The 12009-nt window shown below is 37.6% G+C and overlaps 1 protein-coding gene across 13 annotated transcripts in view; it reads left to right on the top strand.

Moving 5' to 3' along the window:
• Positions 1-12009, top strand: part of RBFOX1 (RNA binding fox-1 homolog 1) — a 1508648-nt gene that overhangs the window by 1479623 nt on the left and 17016 nt on the right. For 7 of the 13 annotated variants that reach the window (XM_028527789.2, XM_028527774.2, XM_036019914.1 and 4 more), the window contains one exon: positions 11597-11649. The exons of the other annotated variants lie outside the window; for them this stretch is intronic. In XM_028527789.2, the coding sequence (XP_028383590.1) occupies positions 11597-11649 (53 nt within the window). The remainder of the gene's footprint in view (positions 1-11596; positions 11650-12009) is intronic. 13 annotated transcript variants of the gene reach the window in all.

Genomic DNA, 12009 nt, shown 5'->3' with positions numbered 1-12009 from the left:
AATGGCTCCTGAACAACTGTTATGCACTATCGGATGAATATGTAATTGAAGCAGTTAAAAAAAACCAAGCCTGTAACAGTCAACAGACTGGACCAACAAGGAGTTGGGGAGATATTAAAGAAAATTCCAAACGCAATAGACCAAAGCTGTCACAGCCATGTGGGTAGAGATTTTGCCTGTGACAAGACAAGATGTAACAACTCCTTTGGTCATGTCATGGCCTAATTACACATTTTTTCAGGTTGCAGATCATTGACTTGATAGGCCAAAGAAACGCAAATAAGAACTATCTTCTAAGTAGAGTCATCAAAGTCTTTCAGCTGTGAAGGCTTTAGAGGCAGGTGAGAAAGCCTGATGCTTCCTATAGGCAGGTGAGAAACCTGTGATAGTATGTGCACAGAAGCCTGAGGGCATCTGGAAGTGGCATTTCCATCTCAAATAAAGAATTTTCCTCATAGAAGACAGTGTTCCAGTTAAATAGAAGGGAATATACACATGCCAGAATCTTACTTAGCTCCTGAAGCACCCTGAAGTTAACAACAATTAAATTCACTCTGCTTCTTTGCTTTTTTGGTGGATGAGGGGGTCACTGTATGATGTACTATAGACTCTATCTTTTGGAGTAAGAGGGAACTTTTCACTAAAAATTTCTAGTACTGCCTTTAAAGTTATCAAAGCAAGTTCTGACTATACTTACAAAGAGAACTTTTAATCCTTTTCCAGAAGAGCTGATTTCTATTCACATGTGGCCTCTATGTTATTTCCATATTTGTATGCAATGCCTGCAAATGTATAGTCATTACACAGAAATAGATGACTTCTCAAGATTTTTTCCCCTGGTGTGGACCACAGTGATTGATTCCTCTGGAATTCGAATCTCCTCAAAACCATAGTACATTTATTTCTAATTTAATTACTATGCAAAACACTTAGAGTAGGGATCACTATCAGAATTTAGGGAGATGGTAGTTTGGAACATGAGAGCTTAAGGAAGTCTCTGTAGGGAGTAACTAACTCATCAATTTTGTCATTGTTTCCTGGTTAATTCTTACTACATTGTGATGTGTGACTGTTTGAATAGCTCAGTAGATTGTGGGTTGTTGAGACATAATCAAAACCAAACACCCTTTTCCTTTAATTATCTTAATCACTTAGATGGGGGTGTTTTGGCCTGAGATTACAAAATTAGACCACATGTCTGATTGCCTGCATCAGTGAGTCCCATTGCTTTAGTAGCCTGAAATACCTTTAGAAAGAAAACAAAGATTGCTGGATGTTTCTAGCGTCCTCTTAACCCCTGTCTCCTTTCATGGTCCAACATTGTAACTTGAAATTTCAGGTTGCATTACAAGATGAGGGACTTGTTTTCTTCAGCATTTCTACTTCATGAGAGAGTTTGTGGACTAATTCTATTAAATAGAAGATGAGCCTAGGTGGGGAGTGCTGGGGACACTTTGAAAATGTGTCCTGGTCAATGTGAGACTCACAGATTTCTCAAAAGAGTAGTTACTCTCCTATTCTTTTAGTTGTTTCCCTCAATTTCTCTATCTCAAACTTAAAATAAACTAACAACATGGGAAGAACTGGTTACCTTACTCTGTTCTGAAATTTCAAGATTGGAGTCATCCATTTTGAGGGTTCTTAGAGGCTAGCTCTGCAAAATGTGGTTCCCAGACCAATGAAATTGGCTTCACCAGAAGTTTGTGAGAAATGCAGAATCTCAAGTCCCACCCCAGTCCTACTGTATCCAAATCTGCACTTTCATGACCCCAGGGTGATTTGTATGATGTTTGAGAAGCAGCATCCTGGAGGGCAAGCTTTATTTTATCCCAGTGTGCAGTAAATAATGTTGACTCTAGGTTCTTCCTCTATAAGCCATGCAAAATGTGGGAGAATTTGTCTTTGTAAATTGTTGGGTTGTAACCATCTTCTCTCTACTCTCCCATTTTCAATGAGAAAATAAGAGTTGTCAGTGGTCAGGCATCCCTCACAATCTATTCTGTTGTGATTCTCTTCCTCAACTACTATAAGGCCACAATTAATCATTTTCTTTACCCCAAAGGCCCATGAGTAATGAATGTGATTTCATGCTGATATTTTCTCATTGATTAATAGACTCATACTAATGTAAGCTATACCCTGGAAATGTCCCATTTGATTTTTGTTCCCTTTTGGAGCCTCAGTTTTCTCATTGACAAGATGGGAAGCATAATACCAATTAGAATCAGAAAGAGATGAAAATGAACATTACTTTATAAACTGAGAAAGGTGGTAAAAATCCAGAGGGTTATCAACAACTCAACAGCAAATTGACAGATACTTTAGAATGTGTATTATTTTTGAAAGCATTGACTGTAAAAGCAAAAGCAAAGGAATTAAATTCATCTAAAAGAGCAAGTCATTTTTAGACAGGACAGTCTCTAGGATCCACCTCAACACTAACATTCTGGGAACTCATGCCACACTCAACAGACCACAACTTATAATTGTCCCAATCAGGATTTGAAGTGGGTTTACATAATATAACTATTATACTCATTGTACCTCTTCTTTGATTAATGCATGCAGTAACAAGTCTTTGCTATTTACCTACAGAATATGATCAGAGATCCAGATTTGGGCTAGGTTCTAAACTTAGCATAGTTACTTACTACATGAGATATAGGTGAGCTAATTGGCCTATTTGATCATCCACTTCCTCATCTTTAATGGGCCTACCGAGTGATGCCTGCCTCATTGGGTTGCTGGGAAAATTGTGTTCACAAACAAAAAACTCCTTTAATAGCACCTGACACTAAATGGCACTCAGGATGTTATTACTGATATTATTATTATTATTATTATTATTACTATTGATATTATTACTACTACTACAACTACTACCACTAAACTATGAGGGTATTTTGTTTTATCTTGAGTCAAAATATGAATAATTTCCTATAAAAACAGATTTTATGTGTTAGAATATTTTGACTATAGTTTTTTTGTTTTCAAATTTTGACTTTCACCCTGGAATATAAAAATAGCTATACTTGAAATTTGCTAAGAAAATAGAACTTATATTCTCACCACACACAAGAAAAGGTAACTATGTGAAGTGATGCATGTGTTAATTAGCTTGATTTGTGCTAATGATTTTACAGGGTATATACCTTTTAAAAACACATTGTACAACGTAATTATATACAATTTTTATTTGCCAATCATAATTCAATAAAACTTGGGGGGAAATAGATTGGGCAAAAAAGTTCTGGAGGAAGAAGCAAATAGGAATCATGAGTTCAAATAGCCTGTTCTATTCATCCTTCCCCTGGATTTTTCATTGTATTTTCCATCCATGGAGAAACTCAGGCTATCAAGGATCATCAGCTTTGTAGGAAAAATGGCCAGTTCTCCCATTATATACCCAGTAAACACAGCCCCAAAACCATCATAGGTTTAGATTTCTGTAAAATCAGCCCCACAAATAGTTACTGTTCAAAAAAACAAATCTGCCCATGTTGCCCTTTCCTCATTGTGACTGGTGAGAAGTCCAATGTCTGTGGTGGTAATGGCCTGTCTAAATCCCCTGGGGATTAGTAAGGTGCTAGAACTGTCCACCATCATACTCACTTTATTTACACATCACTTCTAGGTGGGCCCAGACCTCCTCACTGTGGCCTATCCACCCTCCAGAACCTCAGCCTGGATACCCCATGCTTCTCCCCAGCCTCCATAACCAAGGAATTCTTCACCCCCCAGATGAATGCTGCTTCCCTAGAGAAGCACCTAAGCTGTTCAGGGAATGTGCCAGACCCATTTCCAACCCCATATCAGATGCTCATTCTCATCAGGAGTGCCTTCTGTGCTGTCCTCTGCTCATTCCAAACAACGCAGAAAAGGGATTTAATTTTCCTGGAGGCCTCAGCCCACTTTTAAAATGAACTGTAACCTCAAAAGGCTTGTTATGTTTTGTGGCAAATTATGCTCAGAGGCCAAAATGCTCTTGGCCAGTAGTTTATTGAACACAGGTTCACTGCGAGAATTATAACAATTTCACAAGCCAGTGGCATATAGGATAATGTCTCTTAATAAGCTAATAAAGAAAAAACAAATTTCAAGCCAATGATAGATTAATCACACTGCGTTTCAGGCAAGAGGAAATAGAAGAAACGAAGTCCAAATGCAGTGGAGATGTACCTTTATCTGACCTGTAGTCCAATGCCAGGGCAAATGTAAAAGCCCCTTGTTGGTAGAGCATGTTGCTAAGGAACAAGGGCACCAGTGTTGACTGGCAAGCTGATCTCTTTTGAGGGTCCACTGCACGATATTTCACTACTGCCCATAAAAGAGTTGCCTTTAATAATAATTTCCAAAAGGTCTTTGGAGAGCTATTTAGATCAGCAAAATGTAGCCTTGTCCAGACCTAACACTCCTGGATAGTGCTCACAAACTTTTGGCATTTATAGTCTAAATGTCCTCTTGCCATAGTTATTTTTCCATGTGTTTTGTTTGATAATCCCCCAGTGACAAACCCCAGCAGCTGAGCTACTGAGTGCTTTTTAGTGACAACAGAAGAGATGATGACATTCTAACTCAGCTTGCTTCATTCTCATATCAAAACAACTTTACTCTTTAAAATAACTTCATATTTTGTCATAAACAAGTGGATATGAAACCATATCAAACTAATATACAACAAGGATCTGTACCATCCCCTTCTCACCATAAAAATATGGAAGCCCAGGACTTAAAAACACAAACATCTGGTCTCTTTGAATGGGGATAGAAGACTATTCTGCATGATTCCATGAAGTCTGAATATAGATAGATAGATAGATAGATAGATGATAGATAGATAAAATGGCAGTATTAAAAATCTAAGAGGTGCATGTGCTACTTTTTTTCCATTTTCCAGATGGGGAATTGAGACCCAGAAAGGGGAAATGATTTTTGTAGTGGAACACAGCTTGTATGTGATAGGCCAGGCTTCCAGATTCACTTGTTAGTTCCCTTTCACTTTAGCTGAGAAAAACAAGTATAGTGGGAACTAGAAATATTGTTCAACGTTGGAGAAACTAGTTACAGAAGTGGACCATTCTCAAGGTCTCCAGATAATCCAGATGCACTTGGATTTAAATTTCCAAAACCCAGAGATTTTTAGATGAATATTCAAGTTGTGAACAGATTCACAACACTTATCTCCCTTTTCATTTACACATTTTTAATGCATTGTTAGCAAAAGGAACTGCAGCTAAATGAAATGTTTTTAAGTGTATGTTAGTACATTTAAAAGGCAAAGGATCAGGATTGACCTTTACAGAAGATTCTGTAATGAATCTATTTGTTTATTTGTGGTTTGCTTGTTTGTTTGTTTACATCTCATCTCATTCTAAATTTGCCACAGCCTCTTGAAATACACTGATACAATACTGAAAGATAACTAAAAGTAACAATGGAGCAAGGAAAACTATGAATCTGAATGGGATTTGTACGATTCTACAGTAGACTTTCAGAACTAAGTAGAGGAAGGGAGGTTAAAATACTAATCACAAGCAAAATAGGTACCCTTTTCTAGGGGGTAAAACTAAAATACAAATTAGATTATGAGCTTCTGGACAGCCAAGCCCAATATAAGTATTCCATTGTGATTCAAAGGCTGTGAGTATATCATCACCCTTAGAGTTATCTGGGTGTCTGGCATGTATGTAGCAGGCCCTCATGAACCTTCTAAGGACTGAGGGAATAACTTGACTCCAGCAATAAGAATTTTAATAAGAGCACCTTATTTCTGCATTATATTTAACCATTCAGTAAACACTCATGGCTGGATTCCATACAGCCCTTCCAGCAATAAGAATACCTGGTTATTATGCATTTTCACCTTAACTTTATGTATCTAAATGGAAGCATTGTCATAAAAAATAATAACTATAAATGATATAGTAAAGCATACACTATAATTATCAATCATTAAAATATTAGTAATTATAAACTGTGGAAATGAACACTAGTGCAATTTAATTTAAAAAGCAGAAGACAACTATGACAACTATATTGTCTGCAGACATGGCACATATGTTTTTGAACATTCAAAAACATACTTTTATACTGAGAGGTGAGTTCTCAATTCTGGCCAACACATTAGGATCAGTTGAGCGGCTTTGTGAGAATACGTGTGTTTGGGAATTGCCCTCAAAAATTCTGACTTAAGTGATTGGGAAGTGAGCCTGGTTTTTGTCATTTTATTTTTTAAAAAACATTTTGTTTACTGTAACAGGCAGTCAGGGTTAAAAATCTCTGCCTTATAACCAATAAATGCCCCAGAACCTGTAAATGGAAATAATCTTTGTCCCACTGCCATCTTGGGGCATCTTGGCTGCCATCAGCCAGACCAGAAAACCAACTTCTCAGGCTGTGGGGGTATGCCCTTAGGTAGCTTTGGAGGGCTTTAATCACGTGTGTGTTAGAACAATGTTCATACCATTGGACACAAAGAGAAAGTTGCGAAAAGTGATTGATACCAACCCCAAACTTGTGTATACTAATGGTGACATGACAGAACTAAGAGACCAAAGAAGAACAAATTATCAGAATCTTAACAGTGAACCTTAAAACCAGTATTATTTGATGGGAGAAATTTCTGATCTGGCCTCTCCCCTACCTCTGCCTTTGTAGAAGCTTACCCTGTGTCTTGATGTCTAGCTTCTCTCATCCCTTCCAACAATAGTGGCTAGCTACTATTTTGACTCTCAGAATTCAGCTATGGGTGGTTTTTCAAAGAGAGAAAATTGCAAGGGTATGAGATTTAACTAAAGAAGAAAAGTAGGATATAAGAATGACATGGCAGGTCACAGGGCTAACTTAAATGTAACATCAGCCGTGTCAGATCCAGACTCTAGGTGACTGATCTCTGAAAACTATAGTAAAACATAATGAAGGCTGATAATCAAATAAAAAGAGAGAAAGGTCATGGCCCATGCCATTCCACCATCCCAAGTTGTTGTTAAAGCAGAATATAACTTTCCCTCTCAAACCTGTTAAATCATATTCAAGAAGGAATCCAGATACCCTCTTATTTTGTCTCAGAAGAACTGAAGATTCTGAACAGTAGTAGGAAGTTCCTCCATAGAATGTCACACCCCATTGTTGACTCAATACCCCCATGTAAGTACCCCTGAGCAGAGTCTTAGAATGAAGAAGAGCCGGGTACTAAGCCAACCCATCTATGATCAGATTTCCCCTCCACCACGAAACAGCTTGCTCATGTACCATCAAGTACTTTTCTATGCCTCCATTTCTTCATCTCTAAAGAAGGAGATAGTAAGAGGAGTTGTAAGAAAAATTAAATGAATTAATACATAGGCACAGCACTTGGCAAACTGCCTGTCATGGATGAGTGTTCCATGAATGTTAGTGGCTCTTTGGTTTTAACATTTCAAAGAGTTGAGACAACTGTAGCCTTCTCCCTTGTGATTTACCATTAATTTACCATTTTATTATTATTGATTTAAATTAGTAATCCTCCAATCTTCCACAAAGCTGCCCTGTGTCAGGCAGTCTTCCTGGGAAAGGTGGGCTTTGAAATGAAAATGAGAAAGAACTTGCAGGATATTTCTCAGCATGCATTCTCAAATTTCCCCATGATAAGAATTACTTGGAACCATGATTCTCTCCCAGAAGCACCAATCACTTAGAAGAGTGTGGATGGTGTCCCCTAAAGCTGGTCAATAGCCAGGCCTGGGGTCTTGTTAAATGTACAGATAATCATACTTCTCTCCTGGAAATCCTGATTCAGGTGGTCAGGGTCAAAACCAAGGAATCTATATTTTTAACAAGCATTCTAGGTAATTCTTCCGAGAAGTTCAAGAAATTCTGGAGTAGAGGGAGGGGTTGAACATAGAAAAGAATACTAGGTGAAAAAATGGTAGAGAATTAGATGCACACCCAGAGGAATAATGGATATAGCCAGCAAAGATGATTTTGAGTAAATCCATGGGAGATGGTGGAATAAGTGGAACAAGGGAGGAAGCAAATACAGAGAGCATCACATAATGGCCACTGTAGACCAGCTTCTCTTTCAGGATTGAGGTTTGAAGTCCATTCTGCTAGAAGACCTCCAGAAACTAAAAGTACAGCAACCATTCCTGGGGAAGGTATGCTGTTTCTGTGGTTGCATCCTTGGCAGCCGGATAGCTAGACTGCCCTGGAGGATTGCCATGGTGGTGAAGTTGCAAGAAGAAACAAAAGCTACAAGAAATACACTGATTCACCTCCCTTTCAACTCTGCATTTTACCATACCCAGTGCATCTTAGCTTTGGCTAGTATTAGAATCACCTGCCAAGCATTTTCCTACCTTTTGCAGACCCTGTCCCAGACTAATGAAGCCAGGACCCAACAGCAGCAGGGTCCTGACATTAACACTCTTAACCTCTCCCTATGACTCTAAGGAGCAGCCAAGGTGAGAACCATTCAATGAGACAAGTGGTTCTCAATCTGAGTTGCATGTTAGAATCATCTGGAGATCAATAGAAAGTACTTATGCCTGAGATCCACACATTGAGATCCCCATTTAGTCAGTCTTGGGTGTAGCTTGGTAACTAGAAATTTTAAAAGGACACCAGTTGTTCACCAGGTGCAGCCCAGGTTGAGAACTATTTGGCCAGTTTTCCTTGACCATCTATAACCACTGAACAAACTAGATGGCTGAAAATCAGGTGCAACTGCTTTTGAAATTTAAATCAATACATCAGTGTTGAGAGTGAAGATCAAGCTAGGATTAGCATAAGGAGGCAGTCCCTGGGACCAGCCTCCTTTCTAAGGCTAAAATTGAGAGGTGACTCCACTGCCCAGAGCACACCTGCATTGCTGTGATCACTTAATATTCCTGAACTTCTTTGGGGATAACCACTTCTCAAGTACATCATTAAGTCATTGATCACACCTCTCTGGTCATTTAGGGTAAATGATCTCTCAGAGAGGGTCCTAGACAGTCCTTTCATGGCTAAGATAGATTATTTGTCTTAAAATTCAAGGGAGAGAAACAGAACCACAGATAAACGCAGTGTAAAACAATGGACATATATACCACCATGAAACCTCCCCTTGTAACTCTACCTGAATTCTTCCGTTGGCCTGTGGACTGCTTCTCATCAGGCTATCGTTAAGCAGGAATTTCTTAATTATTGAACTTATGATCACTTGATAAAAGGGTAGTTTAGGAGGAGGGGTGGTCATATAGGTTGACTCCATGGAATTAATGAGTACTTTTCTGAGATGTTAGGGTAAACTCCATCTCAGAAAAAATATACTTTCGTCCATATACCTTTGTTAGGTTAACCTAGGATGTAGTGGGATTGCTTTTTGTGGTTAAAAAAATCCATACAGAATTGATACATCCTGATGGCTACCATTTTTTACAAATATTTTTGTAAATTTTGTTGGCATTGCTTCAGAGTTCATCACATATTCTTTAAAATATTGCTATTGGTGCTAATTCTGTGCTTTTATATAGATTTGATTTGCTAGTCAGAACTCATCTGAGGCAACTCTTTTGGAGATAGTGAGTAATTAAAAAGGATAATCACTATCCTTTGTTCAGGAACTTTCTCAGAAATCATAAAGACGGTGAAAAGATGTAAGAAGCATAAGTTACCCAAAAAGAAAGAAAGAAGGAAAAAGGAAGGAAAGAGGAAAATGGAGAAATGGTGGCTTTTTTTTTAAGTATATAATATTAGAAAGAAAAGTGCTGTGGGCAACCATCATATTTTGTAAAATTCTGGAACAATTTTTTAAAAAGGTCTAATTGGTTTACAGTCATACTTATAAGTTGTATTTTTAAAGTTTCCCCTATTCATTCACTTACCATTTTGCATTTATTTATACTGGTTGCCTCTCATGGCTCTTCTCCTGTGTCTAGCAGGCTGGACACTTCTTAGAGAAAATGCAGATGTGGGATACAAGGTAGCAGAGTCTTCTAGGATTGGGAAGTATGAACTAGATGGAGCCACCTTACTCATGAGACCACCCCACATAGATGAGTGAATGGCTATTCCTAAGAGCTTGCCCCTGTGGATAAACCTGATAGCCATTATTGTTACAGTATTCTTCTTGGGAGCCTGCTATAAATAGAGGTCATTCTAAGCACTTTTTTGGCCTTCCCAAGACTGTCATATCTTTAATTTCAGGTACCCATGTCTTACAGCCCCTTGAGTAAGTCAAATATAAGCAAGTCAAAACCAGTATTCAATCAAAACATCTTCATTTTCAGGGACATTAATTTTATTGCTCTCAAACTTTGGAATTTTGATGCCAAATATTGATGGGGCTCAAAAAGTTTGAGTCAGAGTGAAAAGGCAGCAAAAATCCAATGACAGGAGCTTTTATTGTTTTAAGAGAGGTAATAAATGAACTTAGCTGTGACTTTTGTTATGTGAAAGAGAAACATAAAAATACTGTTCTCAGAGCATGTATAATTTTGTTTAGACTTCATTGGTGCAGAAATGATTAGAATTTTCAACTGAATGTTAAATTCTAGTGAATTTTCAAATGGTAGCACTATTTATATTCCAGGATGTACCTCTTGCAACAGTAAAACTTTCTTAAGATGCTTTAAGAAATGTTCAATCACTAGATGCTTTCTGAAGCATTGAAACATTTGAACAAGACCAATCAAACTAAGACCAAAACGATGCATTTATCTTGGTTCTTGATGATCCACATGCACAGTAAAATATCGCAAATGAGAACTGGAAGCCTCTATACTGCTGCTTCTGAGGCATTTAAGAGCCTAGCCAATCTCATTGGGGCATTTGTATAATCTGCCTGACACAGATGTTCTTATTTCTAGAGAAATAAACTGTACCTCTGAATTAGAATGTACTACATTGTTGAAATGCCACAGTTGAAAACATCTTAAGAGAGTTTTATCAGCTTCCTAGATTTACTAAATCAAAGTAAAATAGCATTTTCCATTTTTATTTTCTTTTAGTGCATCATTAAAAATAATTTGGCAAGACAGGGCTTATTTCAACTGATGAGTTCTCTTACCTTCTTCACATAGCAAGCCTAGTTTGGTGAGGAAATTATTATCCATAACATGACACCATGTAACATTCTCTTCTGAATTGACAGCATTTCTTTTTCTTGCCTTTTTTAAAAATAGGTTTTTGATACTATATTCATAATAATAAAGTCTGGAATTTTATGATTTTCCTAACTTGTTGCAATATACTCATTTTTTTCTAATAGCCTATATTTTTAAAATGTAATCTCCATTCAGCATAGAAATTCATATAAGCTCAGTTTGAAATGCCCTAGCCTTAGAAACATCTTCTGGCATGACATTTTGGTAACACATAGCATTAATATTCTGGTGCAACAGCTTGTACATGGTCCATATTCTGACGTTACCATGATTTCGTTGATGAGGTCCCCGCATGCCTATTTCATGATCTTTCTAAACTCTCTAAGTCCAAGATATATCAACACATTCCTTGCAGCATCCATTCAAACGCAGCACCCTTCCCTTCCCTCATCTGAATACATCGAACCAATTGGCAGACAGCACATGTCCCCCTGAGCGAGCAGTATTGTGAATTTTATCTTCTCTTCCAGAAATCAGTTCGTCTTCGTTGCAGCAGATGAAATTTCTTGTAACACCTCTGCAGGTAACAAACATTGCTACTTCTTGATGCATCCATCCACGTCTCAGTATCCTTTTTTTTTTTCTTTTCCTTCACATGCTGCAGTCGGTCACTCTAGAAAGTTTAGTTAAAAAAAAACAAAGTTCGTATATCTTTGGAGTATAGCGGGAGTCTTTATTCTCTGCTGTCTAAAAAGACATTAGACATTTTGCTAACTTTGATATTTTATTTTTGGTTTTAATAATACATGATCCAGAAAAGTAAGACTATGTTGAATGAAGCCACAATAAAATCTTATGTTAAAATGCTGAGCAGAGGAAATGAGGGACACAGATGTGTGACTTCTATATTTTTTGATGCATTATGTCTGGGTTCACACAGATT

The sequence above is a fragment of the Phyllostomus discolor genome, chromosome 3, assembly GCF_004126475.2.
Source record: "Phyllostomus discolor isolate MPI-MPIP mPhyDis1 chromosome 3, mPhyDis1.pri.v3, whole genome shotgun sequence".
NCBI classification, from domain to species: Eukaryota; Metazoa; Chordata; class Mammalia; order Chiroptera; family Phyllostomidae; genus Phyllostomus; species Phyllostomus discolor.
Note: the sequence above shows the minus strand (reverse complement) of the source record. Positions and strands in the feature narration are given on the sequence as shown.